This window comes from Cupressus sempervirens, chromosome 5 (genome assembly GCF_028749045.1).
Source record: "Cupressus sempervirens isolate cs-2001-9-10 chromosome 5, ASM2874904v1, whole genome shotgun sequence".
Classification (NCBI taxonomy): domain Eukaryota; kingdom Viridiplantae; phylum Streptophyta; class Pinopsida; order Cupressales; family Cupressaceae; genus Cupressus; species Cupressus sempervirens.
In genome coordinates this window covers 453346915-453373579 of record NC_143122.1, presented here as the reverse complement: position 1 = coordinate 453373579, position 26665 = coordinate 453346915, and the positions used below count along the sequence as shown (strand labels likewise).

Genomic DNA, 26665 nt, shown 5'->3' with positions numbered 1-26665 from the left:
TCTCCCCAATATGTGTTTTCGGCCTCCAACTTTACAATCCTCTCGTTTGCCTTCCTCAACCTTTCTCTAATTGAAACCATGCCTTCTTGGATCTCCTCATATTCCATGTCATCCCTGATTCTTACCAAGTTACGCTCTACAATTTCATATTCTTGGGCTACAATCTCATCCACTGCCTTGCTAACCTTTGGTATAGCAATCTGAACTTTCCAATGACCTTCATTATCACTCCTGATTACCTTTTCCACCATTTTTGCAATTTGTTTCTATTTCTCGATGTCTTCCTTTTCCACTAACCCTTGAATATCTTCAACTGTTCTGATAGTCACCACCTCACCTCTTCGTATAAGCATTTTCCTTAACCATAGTCGTGCAATGCATCTCCCCAAATCTTGATTTGGTTTGACTCGCAAAGCATCACCAACAGCCTCGGGCGCCTAGCTTATTTCCTCAATATCAATTGGCCTCTCTTCTTCTTTACTAGTGACTGTCACATCATCTCCATGTTGGTTCTCTGAGAGAGGAGAGTACTTGGTACTATTGCTGTAACCGCTTGATTCTAAATCAGAGCTCACCTCTACCGCAGCCTCTTGTCCACTTGTATTATCCCCTTGGCTTCTAGCCTCAATTATGCTCTACCTTGACGGTGCTGCATTTCGTCTCTTTGTTGGAGGCTCCTGATGTTCTTTACTTTTCTCAACCTCCAAATTTCTCTTCTTACTCTTAATTGTTCTTTGTTGCTGGCTACTGCCTTCACCTTTCTGTCCTACTAACTCCACTGGATCTTCCTCTGGTTTCATCTTCTCGTAAGTAAGGCGTGCCTTCCGACTTTGTAATTGCCTTAACTTCTCATTGTACCATGACTTAGTGTGTAGATCAATTGTCCTTGTAACTACCTCTAAGGAAGGATCCTGATGATCGTCCCAATCCACTAGACCCAATTCTATTCCATCCACTGTATCATAATCTTCCCTTAGCACATTTTCATCATCTTCCAGTTGATCGAGAATATCAAGGCCTCTCCATCTGATTGCCCTCATCATGCTCACTGACAACCTTGAGAAAGCTAGCTTTCTCACATGAAAGTCATCCTGTGCATTGGCCCAAAAATATTCTATAGTAGGAATATGCTTGAATGCGTTTTTGTGAGATGCCTTGATAAGACCATTAGGATCGAATCCTTGTCTTGCTCTATACCATCCTAGAGGATATTTCTCTAATTCTTTCTCTGCAGCTGCAAAGCCGAAAGGATTGGGGCAAGTATCATTACCTATTCCAAACGAGAAGGTAATCCCTATCTCATCCTTAAGTTTCATCACCTTGTCATAATGCTCAAGTTGTCTAGCCAACTCCATCAAAACTACCTTGTCAGGTGGGTACCTCGGAAGTCTCTTGGGACAAACTGTACTTCCTCCTACTCTAATATATATCAATTGCGGAAATTAGATGAAGCAACTCCCATACTTCTTAACTTTTACTTCCGCTTCTATTGAGAGCCTTCTAGTAGGTGTCCCTTGTAATATCCTTATCGTCTTCATGACAAAGGCGTCATAAAACATCTTATAATCTTTGGTGTTGTGCAAATGAAGCTGTGGATAGCACTCATGAACCAAACATTGCCCAGGCCCATTGCCAATCACTCCTAAGGCATTAAGTCCAGGATTTTCATATAGTCTCACAATTAGATAAAAAAGATAGGATCCCATGTAGAATTTTTTTTGGTTTTGCACTGTCCTAAGTTGCAACTCTAGATTTTCACTTATAATTCTAGCCCAATCAAATCTACTCTTTCCATTTTCAATTTCATCAATAAAGCAATACATCCAATTTTTGAATTGCATACCTTGAGCCACGCCCATGATCCAACTGAGAAGCACAATAAGGTCACCATACTCCAGCTTGAAATCTGGCTCAGTGAGCTTTGACGACTTGGTGACTCCCTTCTTGCCTTCGTGTAACCAATTCTTCTTTAAATGAATGAAGTAGGCCTCCTGGTTACCCTGAAAGAACTTGGTTGTTTGATCAATCATTACCATCGTCATGCCTCTATGTTGGGGAATATTGAATACTTCTTCGACCACTTGTTTGCTGATGTTAGCCAACACTCTCTTCCCTTCATCAAAAATGATGGACTTGGTCACAATTTCAAACCGAGATGCACATTCCATTACCAATTCCGAACAAGGCAAGGTAGGAGGGAAAGCTGCCACGTGTACAATTCCGCTCTTGTAGATCTTTGCCATGGGGGATTGTCCTTCCTTCAATCTATCTTTTAATTGAACCATGTTCACCATGCCGATATTGGTATCACTTATTCGCCTCACTTTGAAGAAGAAGGTGGTCTTAAGCATCATGTCTTCCTTGTCTTTTTTGGTATTCGTTCCCTTTGGGTTCTTGCTTGCATTGACATCTACCATCTTAAACACTTATTTCTACCCCTTCGTTTTAAATGATATGGACTACACTTATCAATCTCCAACCTTCTTTCTATCGATGGAATCTAGCTTATTTCTATTAAGAATAGTGGATCACTGATAGATAAACAATTAAAAAAATGCTTGTAGATAAATTCTGAATCAAACTATGCAAAATATAAGTACTTATCTGTATTGTTACTTGCAGCAAACTTTTATCAGTCTTCCTTCTTCAGCAATTGCAACAACTCCTGATCACTGTATAACAAAATGAAGTTGATAACAATAAATAATGTTGATACTTATCCGCAAGTACTCAAATGCCTTGAATTGATGCTTTTTCCAGTGGCAATGGTGAGTATATATATATGCATGGAGAGACATGACTCCGAAGAGTCATGTCTCTACGTGGCCCAAAAGCCACATAGGGACATGCCTCTTCGGAGGCATGTTTAGTTAATACAACTGTCCAAACAAATTATATAAGCCACGCCCGATAATAATCAAAGGGCCCAATAATGCTTAATACATAGCAAAGGCAAAGCACGGGGTATGAAACCCGATACAAGTAATAAACATGAAGCCCGACCAATATAGGTTGGTCAACAATATGCTTACCTTGCTGTCAATAATTTGTATGTATGACAGAGGTATATGTATACGTATATGTATGCATATGTAAGTATGAATATATGTACGTATGCACATATCTCTGTGATACATATCAAATAGTGGTAGCATAAATTTGATGCTTATCTCTCTGTAATGTAAAGCAGATATCAATAACAAAATACAAATGCTTATATCTCTGCGATGCAAAGTAAACAGTGGTAGCATACGAGATTCATGTTTTGCTTCTTTTGACGCTAAACATTAACAATTTCTACCTCTCCAAGTCCTATCTCTACACTTATCAATCTCCAAACTTCTTTCCTAGGGATGGGACTACAACTTATTTCTACCTATCCAAGTGTCCTATCATGAAATCTACACTTATATCTCCCAACTTCAGCCTATCAATGGAAATGCTGAAGTGGTGGATGAATAGTGCAAGAAGATAAGGGAAACGAACCAAGCAAGAACAAGGAATAGAATCTGCCTTTAAAACCAATCTTCACTTCTAAAAAAGAATGAGAATTTTACCTCAAATCTACCTTTACCAATAACCGGGCCTCTTCAAGTTCAGATCAGATCTCGGCAATTTCAATCCTCCTTGCAAATAATTATGTCCTAGCCAATAAAATGCTTGCAAAAATCTGCTCACCATTGAATCTTGACCTCCTTGCCAAAATCACTCAAAATGAAGGAAATCGCTGCCCTGGGGCAGAAAAATCTGCTCTAAATCAGAATTTCGGTTCTCCAAATTCACCCAAAAATTGCCAAAATTCAGACCCTAAATCACATTGCCTCTTCACCAAAAAAGAATCGCCCAATTCTGGAAGGAGAAATTGCTGCCAAGGATGAAATCAAACCTCAAAGAAATCGCCCAATTCTGCAAAAAATCGGATCTACCCCTTCAAAATCGCCCAAGCAAGGAGGAGAAAAAATGTCACCAAGAAATGGAAAAATCTACCCCAAAAATCGCCCAAGCTGGAAATTCACCTCCCTAAGAAGAAAATCGCACATCCAAGGAGGAGGAAATAAGAGAGGAAGCCCCTCTTATACCAAACTTTTTACCTCTCCAAGGGGGCCGACCTGCCTAGAGGGAAAACAAAATAAAGTTAGCCCCTTAATTAATGGTCCAAATTTAAATGCAACATTAAAATAACTTATCCCTATAGTGAAATTAGCCCATTTAATTGCCAGTTTTGATCAGAAATTGTAAAATAGAAACAAGGTAACCTTAGGAGATGTCAAATTTTTCATTGAATAATGTTTTGGCAATTAAAATATCATTAAAATCAAATTTAGCAAGCCAAAATCAATTTTCAATTCCAAATTACAATTTCCTTTAACATTTCTAAAATCCCCTAGGCAAAATTTCAACCAAATTAATGCAATTTTGCAATTCAAACCAATTTCAATCTTGCAATACAATTTCAAATTTTTTAATAAAATTAATCCTTTTCCTGGCACTTGAAATTCAAAACCCTAAATCCAATTTCACTATCAAAATTTCAAGATTTTCCAAAATGACTAAATCTAACAATTTCATTTTGAAAATGCTCAAGCTCATACAATTATATCAAATTTTCAAAATGCATCTAAGTCCAAAATTTGCAAATTTATCCTGCCAGATATCATTTTAACCATCAAAAAAATGTTGTTGAATTATGTTTGGCCTAAGGATAAAATTAAAGGTTCTGAAAAATCAAGTTTCGCATTGAGTGAAAACAAATCAAATCCCTCCTGCCCCGAAGACGTCCAAGGTGTAAAAATCGCAATTTGAAAACCTTTGAACAACTCCAAATTTTGCCAGGGCAACCGAAAAATTAAGGGGGTCCCCAAAAATTTTGGGGCAATTGTGAAAATCTCACAACATCTGGTGACTCCACTGGTGAAATGTTCTAGAATATTTCAAGAATAAAACAACTTGGAACAAAAAAAATCTCAGGATGTCCTACCGCAAATCTACTTAAGGACAAGCACTCAACAAGGGAAAGAACTTTCAAGTTGAACCTAACCACCCTGACCATAAGTTACCCACATGTGTGCAAATGATTTATTCCCAGCTCGACAAGAACTTGATAATCTCTCCAATCCATTTAACTTAGCTATTATAATATCCTTACTTCGAAAGCAACCTAGATAGAGCTCCACTACTAGTCAAGCATCTATAGCCTCGACAGAGTTATTGTTGTGGCACCACAATCACGGTTCTACCTTTAGTGATTACTTTTATAACACCGGTAGAGATGATTGCACACACTTGAGCCAAATTTCATCTTTATTTTGACTTTGATACTGCCTTTTCCTTTTGCATAAATTCACAATTTTTCTTTTCTCATGATATTGCTTTTTCTTCTCAATCTATTGTTTGGCTTACAAGCAATGAAGCCTGCAGAGGGTTTGGAAGACCATAGTGGCATTGAAGCAGGTGTATATTTTTACTGAGTCCAACTTCACTTCAAAACACCAAGAACCCGGAGCAATTAAGTGTGAGTAGAATGTTATAACCATGTCAAAAGTAACTTAAGAACCTCTATCGAGTTTGACCCAAATTTAGTACAAGTCCTGCCATAGACTAACGACTAAGCACACCCTTTAATCTCTTAACCTTGTCAAATATATCCAAGAAATGAACAAGATAAACTTTGTTTTGTCACCAAAAATGTAAAATCTACACACCTCGCCTATGAGTGATAACATGGACCTCCTTTGCTCTTGCAAAGCCCCAAAACCAAAATTCCTCTCCAACTGAGGGAAGCTAAAAGATCTCAAGTCAAATGACTTGATCCAAGTTAAACTCAAGTTCCCTCTCGACACCTAAACTAAACAACTTAAAGAAAATTACTCTAACTAAAGGGAAACTACTCTAACCTTCGGGCCAAATGGTCCAAAACAAACTCTATTCTAAAGAACGGAAAGCAAACTAAACTACTAACTAAAAGCAAATCTACTCTAACTATGTACAAAAAGGGCTCCGGACGGAGTCCTAGGCTTGGAAATAATGCTTGAGGAATTGCCCATTGACAGGCAACAAGACATCCCCACTAGTGAGTGTCTTTAAATCCATTATCCCCGATAATCTCTAAAATCTGGAAAGGACCCTTCCATAGCTTGTCAAATTTTTTATGTTGTCATTTCTTTTCATGGGCTTTGTCCCAACATAAGACCAAGTCAAATATCCTGAAGGCCTTGTTCTGCACTTTTCTATCAAACCAACACTTTACTACCCCTTGATGTTTTGCAAATTTCTCTAAGGCTTTGTCTCTTTTTTCATCTAACTGCATCAGTTGAGCCAACCTAGCTTGGACTTTGTCTTCGTTCTCATCATAATATTCCTGTATGAACCTTAAAGTTGGAATTTTCAATTGAATCGGGAACACAAGGTCTTGTCCATAAACCAAATGATAAGGAGTGATTCCTATGGACTCTTTAACACTTGTTCTATCTGCCCACAAAGTGTATCTCAGTTGTGTGTGCCAATCTCTTGGGTTCCTATCTAAAAGTTTTCCAATCACAGTCAAAAGGTTCTTGTTTGTGGACTCTACTAGGCCATTCCCCTGGGGATAGTAACCTGATGAAGATTTTAAAATGATCCCATGGTCGAATGCCCACTTATGAGATTTCAAAGAAATGAAAGCAGAACCATTATCACATACAAAAGCAGAAGGACACCCAAACCTAGTAGCAATTCTTTCCTCTAAAAATTTGATGACAATCTCTGCAGTGCAATTCTTGAAAGCTTGAGCTTCTGAACACCAAGTACAATAGTCAATTGCGGTTAGAATATACTTGTGTTGTGCCAAGGAAGGTGGATTGATAGGACCAATGAAGTCAAGTCCCCACATTGCGAAAGGTCTCACCTCAATAATTGGCCACAGAGGCATTGATGAATTCCTCTCTCTCTTTGCCGTCTTTGTCGATGCCGGGCAGACATGACAAGTCTTTACGTGCTCATGAATGTCTTTGAACAAAGTTGGCCAATAGTATCCAACTCTTAGTATCCAATGTGTCGTAGCCAAACCTGATCCATGTCCTATTCCCCATTTATCATGAAAATGTTCCAAAATATTTCTAGCTTCATCTTTTCTGACACATCTCAAATATATCCCCTCGTGATTCTATTTGTATAACATTGCTCCTTGCAACATGTATCTTTTACTCTTGAATTTCAATGCTCGCTTCTGTATCGGATTCAAATGTGAAGGGCATCGATGATTTAACAAATAATTGATTATGTCCTGGTAACATTCATCGGGGCGCACATCCTCCAATTCGTAAACTTGTTGCACAAGTCTAGGCCCCTCTGATGCCATGGTCTGCGCCAATTTTTGTCCTCTAACCAATTTCATTGGTTGAATTTCTATGTCATATTCCTGGATAGTGGCGACCCACTTTCCTTTTCTCTCCAAGCTCGTTTTGCATTAAAATAGTCTTCACTACTATGTCAAGCACAATTGCATGTACTTTGCTTCTCAAGATGTAATGCTTGAACTTCTTCATCGCCTTCACTATTTCTCCACATTTGGATAATTCAATTCGGCCTCCCTAAAAGGTGCACTCATGAACGCTATTGAATGCTCTTCATCTATCTCATTCTTCTTTTTTAAGATGGTTGCACAAGTGTGATCAGAGGCGAAAGAATATATATTGAACGGCCTCTCATAATCTCAGCTTACTAGAACTAGTGCATTAACAATAGCATGCTTTATTTCTTCAAATGCCTTCTTTGCTACTGGAGTCTAATTCATTTTTGCATCTTTCTTTAACATGTCATTCATCGGCTTTACAATCTCTGCGAATGCGGATATGAACTTTCTCACGAAGTTGATCTTTCCAAAGAATGATTTGAGCTTTTTCTTGCTAGCTGGTATGCCAAGTTTGGAAATTGCCTCCACTCTCTCTGGATCTATCATGATACCCCTTTCTAAAATTACATGTCCCAAAAGTTTTCCCTCAGTAACTCCAAACATACATTTCTTTGGATTCAAAGAAACTCCAAACTTTCTACATCTCATGAAAACTTTCCTCAAATCCAAAATGTGATCTTCTCTATTTTTTTGAAAATACTATCATGTCATCCATGTAAATGATAATGCACTTGTCTTTTAAGTCTTTGAAAGCATAATCCATGGCCCTTTGAAATGTTGGACCAGCATTGATCAAGCCAAAAGGCATCCTCCTGTATGCGAATGTTCCCCACTTCTGGTGAAAGTCGTTTTCAATCTATCTTCTTCTTCAACAATCACTTGATTGTACCCCAAATACCCATCCATAAATGACATCATCTATGCTCCATTTACAACTTGCAAGACCTCATCTAGTGATGGCAATGGATAATTATCCTTTTTTGATGCTCCGTTCATATTCCCGAAATTGACACATAACCTTATTTCTTCGTTCTTCTTCCTAATTGGGATGAGATTGGCGACCCACGTTGAATGTCTCACTGGGAAGATGATCCGTGCATTTAGCAACTTCTTTACCTCTTGGAATATCAACGGTTCTAACAAAGGATTGACTGGCCTTTGTCACTGCCTGAATGGCTTACTTCCTTTAGTGGAATTGTATGTGTGATGATGAAAGGATCATATGTTTTCAAATCTCCATATCCCCAAGCAATCACATCTAGGAATTCCCTCATCAAACTTAGTATATCCGCCTTCTCCTTAGGTGTGCAAACTTTCCCAATATGAACTATTTTGGGACAATCCTCTGTTCCCAAATTTACCTTTTCGCATTCATCACCCCCTGTGGGTTTATATGGCACTTTGTTAAATTGGTCCATGTCGAATATTCTTTGTAACTCAATCATTCCCTTTGGAATAGTATTTGTCTTCAAGCTCATAATTCCTTCTAAATCGATCTTTGCTTCTTCATCCACTTCACCATCAATGATTTGTGCTACGAAAACATTCGAATTGGTCAAGAAGCTGAGGATATGTCTATCATCTTCAAACACTTGGAAGTTCTTGACATTATCTGGTACTGATGGGATCGATGCTAACTCAACTCTAAATTTGTTCAAGCCATCCAACTTGATTGGTGCTAATGAGCTTGCAGCTTGTGTGAGGGCGTTAGCCACCTGATTGTTTGCTCTATAGCTAAACTTGATATTGAGGCATCAAAGTCCTCTATCAAATCCCAAACTCTGTTTCTATACCTTTTCAATCTCTTGTCATGGCAAGCGAACTTATGCTTTACCTACTCAGTTACTAAATACGAATCTCCAAGTACATGAAGTATCTTGGCATCTTTCTTGATAGCACACAACAAGCCTAAAATCAAAGCTTCATATTCTGCCATATTGTTGGTGCATGGGAATTCCAATCTATGTGCCTACAAATACATTGCCCCTGTCGGGTTGATCAACTCAAATCTAGCTTCAGCCCCTTGCTTAGTTTTGGAACCATCGAACCTTAGAGTCCATACTCCATCACTTTCTTGATAATCCTTTTGGGAACCCTTGGACTTGCCTGATTCATCATTTTTCTTCATTTCCAAGTTAGGTGTTGCAGTTTGGTTCTTTGTTTCACCCATCATGCTACTTTTTGCTTCATCAACTTGTAAAGTTTCAACTTCTGTTTGCCATGTTGATCATCTTGTTTTAATGCCCCTAGGATTCTCTTCTCTACTTGTTCTAAGGCAACTGTGCACAAGGTGCAAGATAATTCCGAATGGAAAGCATTGTGGATTCTGCACCAGTTGGGCAATAATAAGTCTCTCACTGATGTTCGGTTACCCAACTCTACTCCCTGTTGTACAACCTTAATCACAAAGTTCTTAAATTTCTCGAACATGCCTTCACCATTGTCTGATGAAGTGTCTGGATCTGACTCAATCACGATCTTAGTGGAATTCCTCCCTTCACTTATGATATTCAAAGTCAATACCTCTGTCTTCTTAGGTCTATAGATGTTCATACTTGTTTCCGCAAACAATATTTGATTTGATTCCGCATACTCAATAACTATCAATCTCAACCTTAGGGTGTTATCAATTCTGATTTGGTTGGCAAGTCCTCTCCACGGGAGCCATGTGTGAGAATAATCAGTTGCCATGTATCCATTCAACCTTCTGGCCCAATCCCTACCTAGGATCAATCCATAGGTATCGGCCACATCTACGACTGAAATATCCACTGTGTGTTTCATCCTCAGAACAGATGCCAACTGTATATGTATGTTGTGTAGCTCACCTACCACCGGCACTTCTGTCTTATCCAATTGGGTAACCCTTTTGTTTGATCCCAAAAGAGTGATTCCCAAATTTCTACAAATAGTCAGAGGCATGACATTACTTGATGCTCCTGAATCTATCAAACAATTATGAAGAAGCTTCCCAAATATCCTTACTGAAAGCAAGAATGGGGCTGGCTCATCTTTCCCTTGATAATATACCACTAGTGTCTTATGTACTTGCTTCGGCTTCATTTCAAAATTTGTCAGTTGAACTACCTCTTCTACCTTCATCGTTTCCTTATTGTTTACCAGGTCTTGACTCCTTTGAGTCTGTTGTTCCATCAGCATTGATCCTTGAGCCACATAAACTAGTTGAGGCCCTGGTTGTTTGTTGAAATTACTAATGTCACCATATGCAATCTCTTGCGTAGAGTTCTTTATCTCACCGTATGAGATCCCTTGAGATGAATTTATTGTGTTCCCACTTGGAATTTCTTGGATCACATGCACCGAGTTAGGAGGAGGCCTCCCTTGAGTATGTGTTATTGTGCTTTGAGTGTGAGACCCTTGTGATTTGTTATCCTTCAAACTATTAAGGAATGTATCTCTATTTTCCATTACCTTCCACAATTCAAACAAAGGAAGACTTATTTTGATCTTCTTCATCTCATCTGTTACACTTTGTCCTAATCTTTTCAACTCATCATTATTCACAACATTGTTCCTTACTCTTCCTCTATTTGCTTCTTGTGTTGATCGGATACTCTGTGATCCTTGAACAACTTGATTGTTTTGTTGTGTACTTTGTTGAGAACTCTATTGTCCATTTCCATTGTTATGGTTGCCTTGTCTGTACTCGGGTGCATCCCTTGAAGGATCTGGTACATTACTTACATTGGGATGTGGAGACGTACTGAAATTGTTCAGAGGTATGGAGGACGTGAAAGGTCCATCATTTCTCTTATTGTTTCTGTGATAGAACCTTGCATTGCTAGTCGGTTGTTGAAATGTTTGGTTCCCTCCCATTCCTTGAACTAGAACAGCGTCACCCAAAGGTGGGAAAAAATCCAACCCATTGCTATATCCATTTTGATCTATTACCTCGCTAACTGGCCCATCGACTGACTCAGGAGGAAATCTCCCTTGGTGTTCTTTATATGCTTCAAATTCTGGTGGAATGAATCTCCTCAAAAGTCAAGCATTGATCATATCCTGACGATGGGACAATTTCATACCCCATGACCTTAATATCTTCCTGATCAATTGACTCATCTACTATGTTCTGAAATAGGTTAGATGCCCTCTTGAACTCAGCACATCCTAACTCCAAATGTTGATCAGTCTCATGGAATCTGCAATATTTAGACATGGCAGACTTAGCTAGAAACATTTTGTCCATAGGTCTACTATCTGTTGAGGCTTGATTATCCAGTGGCAACACCACATTTCTAACTTCTATAGACAACTTCTTGACTTGCTCGATTAATTCCTTCATTTCATCCTTTTCTTCTTGCGTCCCCGTGGATGAACTTGCAATTTGCAAATAAACTGGCATTGGTGGTGGTGCCTGAGACAACGAAAGTCCCGGATGTACCACAAGCTGATTTGCAAGTGCCTGGTATGTAAGATGTGGAACTGGATTGTTCAGATACCTAATGATGGGTGTGCAAATTGCTTTTGTTTTTGTATATTCTTTATAACTTTTGCCTTGTCTTAAGCTTGTCTAAACCCCTGTTATGCCATTAATTATTAAGGAATATAATGCATTTAATAAAGTCTTAAGGTTTGAAATATTTCTTGAAAGAGTGGATGTTCAATGCATAAATATTGATATATTGTGATCTACCTTGCTACAGGAACTAAAGATGCGAGAATATGGAATCGACCATTTAGCTGGAAGAACAATTTTGAAGTTGTCATTTTGTTTCATTAAGTAAATAGTTTTGAATGGCTCAGTTTTGGCCCTATTTTATTTTAGCTAGACTGTTTTGTAAATTGTTATGGCCAAAACAAACCATTACCCATGTTTAAGAAACAGACCAACGGCCATTATAGTTAGTTATCAATATGGTTGAACATTTCAGGCTATATAAGTAAATGTGAATCAAAAGACATATCATATATATAATCTATGAAAATACTCTGTTCCATATATTATCTTTGAAGTTTTAAAACACAGTTTTTAAGTAGCAGTCGGTGTTTAGAAAATCTCTCACCTAGCAAACCAAAGGAGGGCCCCCTCTCGGGAAACTTGGTGGGATTCTTGCAGATTGCTTTGTAAGTATTTCAATATTATCAATTTCGTGTGTTCCTTTCAAATTCACTTGAGTGCATTTATAAGAAGTTTGCTATATATATATATATATATATATATATATATATATATATATATATATATATATATATATATATATATATATATATATATATATATATATATATGTATATGTTTGCTAATCAAATCCATATAGAGTTTGTTGATTAATCATGAATTCAATTGTTTGATGGAATCATTGGTTGCGACAGTCTTATAAAGGAATTGTTCATTATTCTATTAGTATATTAATCTATCACATAATACGGTCCGCTCTATTCTTCCTATCGTTTCCATTCAGCCTTGGTATTCATAATATTATTTGTTGTATTTCTCCTATCGTATCCTCTTAGTCATTGAGCCATAATACTCAACTTTCTGTCGCCATCTATAATACTCCATGTCACCCCTTACCATACTCCCTGCCGCATCCTGTGTATTTGGAACCAGCCTATTGAAAACAACTTCCTGTCGCAGTCTAAGCAGATTACATTAGACAAAAACTTTGCAATAAGCATTCATTGAGATTAATTAGAAGAGCGTGATCAATTGTTTAAGAGGTGGATTAATAGCATTCATAGCATTCATAAATGTATTGTGTTTAATTGTTTAAAGGTGTGCACTTTATATTACAATTCATTTGGAGAAGTAATCCTAGATGTGTCGTAATTTAGACAAGTTCAATTTATTAGCAAGTAGTAATTTGCATTCATAAATCTCTTGATTTATTATCTTCACCCCTTGAGCAAACAGCCGTAATATCTCTCACAAGTCTACGATTCCCGAATTGACATTCTTAGGGTAATTTTGATTCAACTATATCCGTATAAAGGCCATCCAATTGAACTTCAGTTTTACCCAGCACCTAACACTTGGGGGTTTCATTCCTTGTTGGCCCAATTGCTTCCCTATTTCAATTGCTTTAGTGTAAGCTCCATTCAACGTTGTGGGAGTGGGATTCGTCATCCTTGTAAACATAGTTGTCTGACTGTCAAAGGCATTGTAATATGCTTCCAAAGCACTCACCTCCTGTATTGTGTAAGGGGCTTGCAATCTCGTGTAGGCCTTGTGGAAACAATTGTTAAAGGAACTTATTGACTCTTTATCGTGTCTCCTAATGTCCACAAACATTCTATGTAACTCCAATGGTGTGGTGGGCATGCCAAATTTTGCAATAAACACTTCTCTGAGCTGAACCCATTCTGTTATAGATGACACCGACAGATTGACAAACCAATAATAGGGTTCTTCCCCCAATGAGTAAGGGAAAAGCCTGCACGCTACATCCTCATGTAGAATCCTTCTGTTGCACAATGCATCTTCATACTTTGATATGCTCCTCTGTTGTGCGGTTAGGGTCATTAACAAAAGACTTGGAGCAGAATCTCGTCAGAGTCTTCGGTAAGTCATTCTATTGTTGAAACGAAATGGGTGAGGCATTGTTTTGAATCCATGGTGGTTGAGCCATCCGTGCTTGATTGACTTGAGCTTGAACTAGCTGACTACTTGAGGAGCTAGCCAAACTTGAAGTATGGGCTACCCAATGATTCCTTGCTTTCTTATGAAATTGCAACTCAACTAAATCCTCTTCTAAGTGTGGTGTAGATCTCAGTACCCTTTGCCTCCTATCTGATTGTAATTTCTCAAACCTTTCAAGGGAGAAAGACCTGATTCTTCTATCTAGCTTGACTGTGTTCAAACCCGATTGGTTTTCCTAATTTGAATTTTCCTCAAGAGTGGCTTGAGCTTGTCTGTGTGCTTTCCTTTCTCTTTCAAGCTTCCTTTCTAGTTCTCTTTGACATTCCACCCTTTTATGAATTCTCCTTTCAATAGCTCGTGTTTTTTGTTCCTCTCGATTCAATACGTAAACGGCGTCCAAATACTCTCTAGTATTCTCACTTTCCTCCCAAGCAGTTGAGCACAAATTGGCTACAATATGATCTTGAAGTGTTCCCCAAGTTGCTCTAGGTTGATTTGATCTAGGAAGCAACATCCTTCATCATAGCTAACTACCGACAAGTCTTCAAAAGAAACACTATCAGTACGATTTTCCCAAGAATGAATTGCAATCCAGCCCTCCTTCTAGCGCCAAATAATGTTGATGTTAGTTTTATACTACATAACATATAGCGATTGAGTGTCTGATATTCAATATCAAGTATTCAATCGCTATATGTTATGTAGAGGTACAAAACTAACATCAACAGGATTCATCCATTTTCTGGTTATTAATTTATTAGACTAAATTAGTGCAAGATCTTCATTTTCAGCAATAGCTTCAATTCTAAATTAATTGCATGCACTCATAAAATCAAAAAAAGAAATGAACAAACTTATCTAGATTAAGTTTGTGCTCTTAAGGTGTAATGTCCCTGTTTTTGGCAGGTCTACTCAACTGATGGAGTTAGCTCATCATAGCGACCCTTGTGAGCCGACAGGGTGTTTTGGGGGTCTCAGTTGTGGACTTACTATTTTTAGTAAGTCTATTTTTGGCGATTGCTATTTTTGGCAGTGTAGTGGGTGGCTTGGCAATTAGTTGTCACCTACAGTAAATCAGGTTAATAATTGCATGAGCTCTTATTTGTTCGATAATTATTAAGTTGCATTATTATAATGATATTTATATTATTATAATAATGACATTAAGAGTTATTTCTAAAAAGTATGTTGGAAAGTTTCTAGTGTTGAGTTCTTTTGGGAAACTTCCACAATTTCTGAAGTGGAGTTTTTTAGGAAACTTTGGTCAATGAAAGATTATAAATGAGAGCTCATTTCATTGGTAAAAGCACGCATGAAAATATATTTGTTTTGTGTGCCTTTGTGGCTTTTCCTAATTTCTGACTTGTGAGCCCTTGCTAAAGTATAAGGGTCTCGTCTGAGTGGTTCTTGACAATTGTGCTTAAGTATACAATTGGCCAACATTCTCCTACTGTATTCCTATAGCTAAGGAGAATAATTTTGAATATTATATTTTCCTTGCTCATAACTTCTTGTTGTGGGTTTGAAGGATTTTTCTGAGGTCTTCATTTACAATTGTGCTGCGGTAACCAATTGTAGAATCCTCCAACTGTGTCTACTATGGCTGGGACATTCTAATAGTGATCAGCTCTTGAATTGTGGAGTTTATGTTTCTTTGCTGTGAGAACACATTGGTGGACGATTTAATTCTGAAGTAGGTATACTGGCAGCCATAACTAAGAGGAGATTGGACGGCAGCATTATATTGGTCCTGATATTGCCTTTACCCCGTGTGTTTGGTATTGGAACGATTGATTGGGAGGCTAACGTATCTTTGCTGGGGCCTGCGATTCACTCTTGCAGCCATACCGAGGGTTATAAGGAATCACATCCCAGCAACAGCCCTTGCACGCCATTTGTACACAGCATTCTGCATTCTCAAGGGTGGCCAAGGACATTCATTGCATTGCGGCTGGGTCAGCATTAAGGAGAAGGCATTTTTGGTGGCACAGTTTGGCAAACTTAACTGCAATCCAGGTGCCATGATTAAAATATGTATTTCTGATTTGTAGTCTTCAAATAAAGTGCAAAGGATGTTATCCAGTTAAGTTTGATTTGATATCATCATTGCAAACTTCTTGAAAATGTTATCATATACCGACTTGGAAAATACAAAATAAAATTTGAAACATTTAAATATTGCAAATAGTAAATTGTGCATCAATATTCAAATAGGGAGCCAGTTCGGGTCCTTACATAAGGGTAAAAATCAATTTTTGAAACTGCCCAAACCCTTTCACAATGGGACACCCAAAAAAAGGTAGAAATTGTCCAATTAGAAAAACACACTTGAAACTTAATTCCAAGGATGGAGTTCAACACCAAAAAGCTAACAGACTGCAGACCTGGAGAACACGGACAGCAGCAGCAGGTTACATAGAAGACAATTCCTTGAGTCAACTAACAACTTCCCACTTCTCAAGAATGAACCCCACACTATAATAAAAGACCACATTATCCAAGCCTGGAACCCCTTTGTGCTGTTTTACAGTTGTTGAGATATTGTCTTTTTATTAGGCCACCCAACTTCAATTCACTTCTTCCTCTTCAGGAAAATTACATGGAGCATTGATATTGTGCTCCTGCTTAACTAGATCACATTGTTCAAGGAAGACCAACAAAGCATCCTGTTTTTCCACTTGCATCATCCTCTCTAAAGTTCATTGCATTAGACTAAAAATCCTAATTTTTTCTCATTCCAATTCAGAGAATTCAATGCTTATATCTGCTTCAAACAACTCCCCATTGACCTGTGTGCGTTGGATAGCCACTCTTTTCTTCATTCTTTCATTTTCGTTTTTGAACCATTTAATGATGTTGCAGGTTGAAGTTATCCTGCAAAATGTTAAAATGATTAGATTTATTTCAGATTCGAACTGTATATGTTCTTTTAATTCTTTGACTCTTGAATGGTATGTTTATGTTTGCTATTTCTTCTTCTTGCAGGTTGTCATGGTTCTCCACAAGATAAGTCTTCTTGATATGATAATGCTTTGAATATAAACCTGAATATGTACAATATAGAGATTGAACACCAAATGATCTGCACTGATAGATTTCTGTGTTTTTCATCTTGTTTGATCTCATCATGACTGCATATATATAGAGATCTTGGGGAGGACATGTCTCTACGTATGTAGAGACATGTCTCTACACCAAGATGACTCTTCTCTACACACCGCTTCATTATTGGTGGCTTGTATTAATCATCCTTTGCATCATTTCATAACACAAGTACAATGCATCGGTTTATAACACAGGGTAGATGCATCAATTCATTTCACAAATTAATATGCATCGGTTTATAACCAATAATTATGATCTCATCATTATGCAGCATTGACGGCAGTACCATTAATTACTCGATACTTATATACAAGTCAACAATAATGATCTTCAAATGTAGATCAATAAGACTCAGATTTATACTTGGAACATATATAACGTTTCAATCTGATTATGAATGATTCTTTGTTTCATCAATAAGATCAGTATGATTATATTATTTTGATCATTAAATATGTAAGTGTATAGATCAATATACACACATCCATATGTAATTATATCATCCTACTGACCTTATTGTCATTCACAGTCATCTGACCGAAGCTACCAATTTTCAACACTCCCTCTTAGCTAGGGAAGATAAAGTTTTAACCAAGTATAGGTCTCAACAATAGGCTCATCTTATTGTGAGAAGAGATATCACCTTACTCATGATATCAAAGGATATGATATGCTTAAGATATCAAGTCACGTGACATTCTTCATAAAATATCCAAGTTAAGGTATGCGCACTCACATCAAGTCTCATGATGTCTACCATAACAAATCATGGTTTATCCACAAGCTCACTATCCACCATGAATATCTCACAAGGATCATAATGATCTTCAATTGATATCAAGTCTCATGATATCCATCAAAATATCCAAGAGATATTAACTATCATGACATGTCCACGAATATCAAATCACATGATATCCATCATGATAGTAAAGCTAATCATTCTAAAGTCGTCAACTTACAATGTCAAATACAAGCATTCATTATCTGAAAAATCGTCACCTTTTGATAATGTACACAGGGGGCTCATAAAGTCATGGATTCACACACATGACAATAAAAGATTTTACTCAGAGACACCACAAATTCTCTCACGTGGTGTTGTCATGGCAACACACACATGACATCCTCCATGAACCATATCAGAGGGTGGTTCCAATGTAACTACTCCCAGAGGGTGGGACAAGGGTTTCACTTTAAGCTTCACTCTCATAGAGAAGAATCCAATAAAGTGCATTTTAAGAAATCACCGATGCTAAGACTCCCTCTTAGCAAGGGCTTCTTTCTTCACAACTCCAAGCTAGTCTCAATAGGCACAAACTTTACTTTGGTATGAGCCTTGGTGAGAATATCAGCCGTTCGTTCTTCAATGATAGTGCACTTTGTCTAGAAACCATCTCCATGGTTTACTCACTCTAAATCACTATGATCAAAGTCATCAAAGATCCACTTCACAGATCTTCTAGCAACTCTCTCTATTCTAATCACAACATTATTTATAGGGGTAGTTTCTCAAACACAAATGTATTGTCTGATTTCATAGTAACATGAGTGAATGTAATAAACTATAATTTATCTTCATGCTTGGGGATACCAACATTTACGATAATTTGGCTTCTATCTAAAGCTCCAACTGCATGCATCAATCTTTTGACCTTCTCATCCAAGGTTAGCTTAGACCTTTCCTAAATGTGATATCAACCTTCTAACCTCCTCGTCCAAGTTTTCATCTGGTAGATTATCTGACTCCCTCTTGATTGATACAATTTCTTGGTCACTAGAGAAGTCATCTTGACATGATCTTCTCCCTTTGAACCAATCTAATCCTCGATAGTCAATTAAAGTAGATCCTCTATCCACTCCTCTCATAGAAGCATATCTTGCTCCAACAATGCAATTAGGTCTGAATTGTCTCCAATGACTCATGACAGATGAACCATCATTCTCTACTACTGCTACAGAGAGTGTCTCTCACCTAGGCATCATGATCAATGTCCAAAGTTTCATGTGAATCTGTAACCTCAGAGATTGTGTCCCAAAAGCATTATTTAGGTGTCAATCCTCTGATTCACCAACTTCTATGATTGTTTTGCTACTGAAGCTACCTTGTATTTTGTTGTTGGCTTTGCACCTTTCTTGCATCTTGCCAAAATTACCAGTAGGCCCCATAAAAGCTAAATTGTTGTTAATATTCGCTTTATTTTCCCGGTATGCTTAATTGTCTTAATCGATATAGTAGCAGTCTCAAGAGTAAAACACATCATGCCAAAAGTCTAATGAGATGCTTCAGATATCTCTAAAAATTCCTCTGATGAGGCATTGCTTGATTGGATTGTCCCTTCATCAGTAATAGCCCCTTTTTCCTTAGTACAATTTGCAATTTAGAAGTGCTAGATCCAAAAGTATATGGTATATACTAAACTCTACCATGTTGTGATTCTATTACAAACTCCCAGTCATGCCCGTTTCAACTACATTATGTGATGTGAATGCCAAGGAGACAATTTCATTATCTGTAACATCACTTTTCAAGACCTCTAAATCCTTAAGGCACATACTTACAAATAACTCGAGTAGTAACATAAATTGACAAACTTCAAAGATTCACATGAAGGAAATGGTATGGTTACATCTCCACATCCTGTTATACTACTACATTTCCCACTGTGAGTCCCTTCAGCTTTCCACTATAGTTTCCAAGAGCATCTTCATGACCTTCATAAGCTTTGTTGCATATATTTTTCTCGATGATGTTACAAACAGGAAGGTTTTAGATCATTTAATCTCCTCACATCAAGCGTTGTTTACAGTCTCCATTTATCATTGTCTATTACAAATGGGGTGTCAGAAAGGAAAATAGGACAATAGTAGAAGCAACTAAAGTCATGATGCATGACCAAAGCCTTCATACCTTCTTTTAGGTTGAAGTCGTTGGTACTATTGTTTATATTCAAAATAGATGTCATCGCTCCCTTTTGGATAACAAAACCCCTAAAGAAGCATTTACAAAGATATAACCTAATTTAAGCCACTTGAGAATCTTTGGTTGTCATGTTGACTTTCACGTGCCCAAAGAAAAGAGATCCAAACTAGAACTCTCAGGAAAAAGGGGAATATTTGTTGGCTATAGTGAAACATCTAAAGCCTATAGAATTTACATCCCTGGACAAAAATTAATTGAGCTAAGCAAAGATGTAATCTTTGAAGAAGATCTTGCTTTCAAAAGATCCAAAGACATTCATGAAATTAAAGATCAAGAGTCTCCTCAAAATATGAGATTGTGCTTCTGAGATTCAGAGGGAGAATCATGAACATATGGAAGATGATAATCAAAATGAACCTTTGGATTTGGTTGATGAGCCTAGAGACGCTATTGTGGGTCAGAAATAGACTCTATGGGCAAGAACCATGATTTACGAGGCTGAGAATATGCAGCTCCAAAAGGAACCTTTAAATACTCCAGCTATGTTGCATTTATGAGTTAAATTATCAAATCAGAACCTTTGAATGAAGAGAAAGCTCTCAAACATCAAGTTTGGAAAGATGCTATGACTGAAGAATATCAGTCTATTCTTAAGAATGATGTTTGGGACATTGTGCCTAGACCAAAAGATATATTTGTTTCATCTAAATGGCTCTTCAAATCAAACATGTTGCAGATGGCAGTATTGAAAAATATAAAGCAAGAATTGTTGCTAGAGGCTTTTCTCTAAAGGAGGGAATTGATTATGAATAGACATTTGCTCCAATTGCTTGATACACCTCTGTCAGGGCTGTGATTGCTATTGTTGCTTGAAAAGGATGAAAAATTTACCAAATGAACGTGAAGACTACTTTTCTTAATCGCATAATACCAAAGGAAGTGTACCTAGAGTAACCTGCAGGATTTGTAATACATGGTGATGGCTCTCATGTTTGCAAATTAAAGAAGGCTCTATATGGTCTTAAACAAGCACCTCAAGCTACGGATGAGAGGATAGATCACTATCTTTCAGGCTTGGGCTTCTCCAAGAATGATGCAGATCCAAATCTATACTTCAAGGTAATTAATGGTGAAATGTTGATTCTCATTCTTTATGTTGTGTTGTCCTGCATTTTGTCACCACAAAATGTAGGTAACAGTACGAAACTTTTTCAAATTAGTTTCGCATTTCTCTGAGTTTAGTTCATTATTTAATTGGTTAGTGTTGATCAACCAATCGGTACCAATTGATATAATGAATTTTTTTATTGAAGGCCTTCGTCAAGTCTTTTTTGTTTTGCTTTCTATCGAGCCTTTACTTGATTTTTGAGGCTTTCATCGTCCTTTTCTTTTCTTTTGAGTTTGTGTTTGTTAGTTTTTAGTCCTTTGGTTTTGCTCATGTCATGCTTTTCATTTTCCCCTTCGATTCGGTCTAACCTAGAGGTCAATCGGAGTTGTCAATCAAAAGTTATGCTCATTTTAGTGCTTCAAAAGTGGACCTTTTGGGTGCAACAGCACGAATTAAAAATATGATGTTATATTTTCAATTTGACTTTCACTTTTTGATAAATATAAATATAACTTACCTTGTGAGTTAGCTGGGTGTGAAGGTTAAGTTTCAGCTAAGCGTGGTTGTGGAAAGCTCCTCTTGGCCATTAGGAGTTCATTTGATTAAATTAAGTCTTGTTCTTGTGGTATGTGACTTCAATCAGCCAAGCATGACTCTTGAAAAGAAATTTCAGTATCTTGGTGGCGTTCAGGATCATTGGAGTTAAATGCTCAGCTGCAGCAAATGGTCTTTCTGTTGCTGAGTTGCATTTGGATGCTAGGAATGGCATGAGTACAACAGAGGACATGGAAAGCTCCTGATGAGCGATTATGAATTCATTGATTGAAAACTTAAGCTTGCCTTTGTGGCATGTGACTTCTATCAGTCAGCCGTGACCCTTGGAAAGAAATCTCAGTATTTTTGCGGCACTTGGGATCATTGGTGTTGACCACTCAGCTGCAGTATGTTGCTGAGTTGGAAAGGCTCTCTTTGTTGGCATTTGGATGTTTGGAATGGCACACGTACACCAGGTGACAGTGGGTGAACTGTAACTGCATATTGCCCTTGCCTTAGAGAATTCAGGGAAGGAAGTACTAAGTTTCAGATGCTGTTCAGCTGTGGATACAATGTGAGGCTTGGATGAGTATTAAGCTTCCTCAAAGTTGTCACCATCAACTGCTGTATGAGGTCAAAAATTACTGTAGTTATTTGACATTTCAAATCTGCTTGTGTATTATTATCTATTCAATGAAATGTAATACATTTGGAAACACTAAGTTTCAGATGCCGTTCAGCTGTGAATACAATGTGAGGCTTGGATGAGTACCAAGATTTCTCAAAGCTGTCAAAATTGGCTGATGTATGAGGTCAGAAATTATTGTAGTTAATTGACATTTCATATCTGCTTGCGCATTATCATCTATTCAATGAAATGTAATATATTTGGGTAAATTTCTATTATATTGCTTCTTACCCTTGTCACTTGCAAGTCTGCAAAATAAAAGGTCAGATATCAATTTTATTATCCCTGTGTTGCTAACAGCAATCTGTGTAAAGATTTTGGTTATTCCAATATTTGATTTGTATGGTCTTTATGCTCTATGAATGATTTACATATTCTGCCAAGTTGAATGGGATGTTCCCTGATATCAATGAAAACCCAGCAACATATAAACTTGCAATCAGAAACCTTTCAATATACATGTGCACAAACCATTCGACAAAATAGACTTTGGGAAGAAGTGCAAAAGATTTTGTCAAAAATCAGGGTGGGATCCTATGCATGACAAAATATCTGTAATGACTTGCAACAATCTTAACGTTTGGCTTCTTCCATGTTTTGGAGATGAAATATTTCAAGAAAGGAGGAGATGTTATGCACCATAAGATATAATAGTACAATGTAGATAGGTTGATGGAGATGCCATCATGTAGCATACATGCCTTAAGTTGCATCATTTGGATAAATTGTGAAATTGCTTGAATTAGGCAATGAGTAAAGCCACATGGGTTAAGTCAATTGCCTCGTCCATCATGTTGCTAGTAAGATTCTACATTAAGACGGTGAATATAATTAGAAGGAGAAGTGCAGAGCATGTTATGTGTTTCGGATCTATTGGAGATTTAGTGTGGAGTAGCTTATTCCTTGAAGAGTATTCTACAAAGTCGCTCTACCTTAAAAGGTTATTTTATTTCTACATATATTGAATACAAAGGCATCCCACAAAAAAATCATGTTGTATTTAATCAGACATGTAACCTACTTTCACAGGCTCCTGGCATAAGAATTAAATTGTTAACCTGCATACAATGGTTCTGTCCCTGTCAGAGGTCTGGGTATAAAATATCGATTATATGGCCAGTATTATAAGCATTCATGCAAAAACAAATTAATTGTTTAGCTTGGACAAAGTGAATTAACAATATAGAGGATTGTAGCAGAAGATGTCAATTATTAAAACACAATTTTCACGGATATGCGAAATGCAGAGGATGAGAAACATCAAGTAGATCTCTTTAGCGCAGGGCAATGCCTGTACATTAAAGGTTTCTGTGTCAAGATTACCAATTTCATATGCAACAGTACTGAAAAAAATTCTAACAGGGAGCAGGGTTCAAAGAACATCTCATATCTAGCAGGTCTTATACTGAACTTCGTAGAACACATTTTCTAGCAGATAAATGACAATTTCCTTGGTATTAAAAAATAGTACTTGCACTGCAAGATACTGATAAGTATGTGAATCCCTTTACAAATGCATAATTCTGATAAAAGAAACTACAATATTTGCTTGCTATAAATTAATTCCCTGGCATAACAGGATTCTTATAGAAGGTGCCAATAACGAATTCTCTCTTACCTAATGATTGAATTTGTTCTTTCAGTGATAATGGATATTGTGAATTTGACAAAAAGTGGCAATCCATTGACATGTAAGTTGTGCTTGTGAAAAATAAATTGTACTGCAGTGTGACATTTTAGAACTTTACATATTCTGTAAATTTATCTCATTGGTATTCCTGCTGGAAAGCAGGATTCTGATTTGTGCTAATAGAGGCATCTACAGCAAATGGAGAGAAGGAAATTTCAATCAACTATTCGACTGAATCCTGCTTTTTTTTTGGTAGACTGGTGGAATATGTTGTGACTGTTTATTGTTAACATTTATAAATATAAACCACAACGAGAGAACCAACCCTGTATGAGCCGAAAGCGAAGGGAGAGCCGCTGGAACAAACATAGACATGTTTAACATTTATGACAACGTGGGTGCACAAACATTGAGATAGTATCAGCTGGTGCCTGGCGGAATAGAATTTGTCTGAGTTTGTACCCAGGGATGTCATATGACACGTCAATCTATTCACTTGCTGCCATATGAACTACTAAGTGGTGCAGAGTTCTAACAATGTTGGCATGGTACTCAAGAACCCTTAGATTCAGAATCAAGGTGCCAGTCTATTTACTTTCTGGCAATAAATTCCCTGACGACACACTCCATTCTTACAAACTGAAGACCCATTTGTCAGTAGCAATATAGGTTCTCTTGAACATCGGGATTCAGGAAATCTATTAACTTGTTGGCAATGACTTTTCTAACGCCATGTAACTGAAATATAAAGTGCACCTCTATTCACTTGCCCGCAATGACTTCACACACAATATATTCTAAACCTTCCAAGATCCAGATACATTTATTAGCACAGTGCCTCTAGGCACTGCAGGATTGAAACGAACGATCCCAGTCTATAGCTTGGATGAAGTCAATTACCAATCTACTAGCTTAATGGAGCCAAGGTTCAGAGTCATTTTGGGAGAGTTTCTATATGTTAAACCAAGATTCTATTGCAGCTGCAGTCTGATGAGCTTAGATAGGCATTTAGATTCAAATGAAAAGACAGGCTGTGTGAAAGTATTAGGCAAATTTAGCAGGATAAATACCCCTCAGACCTGGAATCTAAATAAACGGAGAATGCAATGTACATCATTAAGCATCCTGGCCTCAAAAAAAGTATATGCAAAAATGTTGCATGGTCTAGTGTGGGTCTGATTACGCACGATAACTCAATCTAAACACAACTTCTTCCCAGACATGGAAACTGTTACTTAGTGATCAAAATAACTCGACCCAAAAATGAAATATTTTTTCCAATGGACAAAATAAAGCATAAAAGATCAAAAATAAACGTTAGTCCACAACCCAACCTTGATTCAGCAGACGGCTGCAGTTAGGCAGAACCTGCACAAAAGGGTTCAGTTTTTGACGCTCTGCCAAGAGTTCTGCCAAGTACCTGCTGCGACAAAATTTACAAAGGATTGAATTAAAGAGGGATACAACAAAGTTGCACCTTTTGAAACGCAGTATTCGACAATGACCTAACTATCTGTATAGACTGAAACAGATCCAAGGAAATCAAAAAATAAAACAAATAAACAAAGGTTGGTCAAAATAAAGATGATCTTTTTCAACCTGTCATGGTCTGAAGGAGTGCTAGCCGTGCGCATCCCTCCCATCTGGGGGGAGTGAGCTCTAGCAGGGGAGTAGTGAAGATACCTTCCAGACATTCTTTCTCTATATTTTCGTAATCTATTTCAATTATGTTCGATTGCACGTAGAGACAATACTATACAAAACTTAAGGATTTTTATGAATGATTTCATTGAAATGAAAGAATGGGTGAATTTTAATGGTGGAATAATAATGGTTGTCAGTGATTAGTAGTGGCAATGTGCCTGTCGGGGATAAAGGCGAATTTGTTTACGTTGTTTGTATTAGCCCCACGGAAGCTTGGACTTTTCCAGAAGGAAGATGCGTGTGAAGAAATTCATGTATGGTGGCTCTTAAACACATGTTCATCCCAGACGACTGGCCATGGATACTACCCCCGAGTTAGATCAAAGCTCCATGGTTAACCGACCCAGCATTGAAGTTCTAAATTAGGGGACACACAAATCATAGGACCCCAATTACGGTAATTATCATCCCGCCGCACTCCTACTTGTACCTGTTAGCAGTAAGACAGGTGTAAACAGCACTTTGCTAGAGTGGGGCCGGATTTGGAGGACAATGGTAGCGAACGTCATATGCAGGGAAATACATTGTTGCAACAACAGTGGATCACATTGATCACCTGGTTTCCTAGTTGTATAGGCAGATCACATCCATGGAATTAAAATCACAAAAGACCACCCCAAAAAAAAAAGGAATAAAGAGTTAATCTAAACCTTAGACTTTATCTTGCAAAATGGTTGTACACAAAAAGATGTGTTACTCTTGAATATAGTGTATAGGGTGTGATGGACTCTTAATGGATTTCGAATTATTTCTTGATTGAATTGTATGTTTGGAATATATATTTGCATTTTCTATATTATTTTTTTGATAATAATACTATAAATTATTTATGTAATATTCAATCAAACAAATCTAGTGAATTATTATAGGATCAACACAAAATAAAGCATATGATCATAACTCTTAAATTGTGCGAAAGCATCTTCAAACAATTATGCATTTTGGTCTCTGATTGGGGGGCGGGGGAGTGGGGGGGGGG

The 26665-nt window shown here is 37.4% G+C and overlaps 1 protein-coding gene across 6 annotated transcripts in view; it reads right to left on the bottom strand.

Moving 5' to 3' along the window:
• LOC149556733 (RNA-binding KH domain-containing protein) overlaps nt 1–26364 on the bottom strand; it is a 108723-nt gene extending 82359 nt beyond the window's left edge. The window contains exons 1-2 of one of the 6 annotated variants that reach the window (XM_089831234.1): nt 25582–26364; nt 25317–25402 (exon numbers count right to left, since the gene is read on the bottom strand). In XM_089831234.1, the coding sequence (XP_089687360.1) occupies nt 25317–25402; nt 25582–25676 (181 nt within the window). In that variant the 5' untranslated portion in view covers nt 25677–26364. Of the gene's footprint in view, nt 1–25316; nt 25406–25581 lie in introns of all 6 variants that reach the window. The other 5 variants (XM_089831233.1, XM_089831236.1, XM_089831231.1 and 2 more) reach the window with 5 other exon arrangements.
• Between the last annotated feature and the right edge of the window lie 301 nt (nt 26365–26665).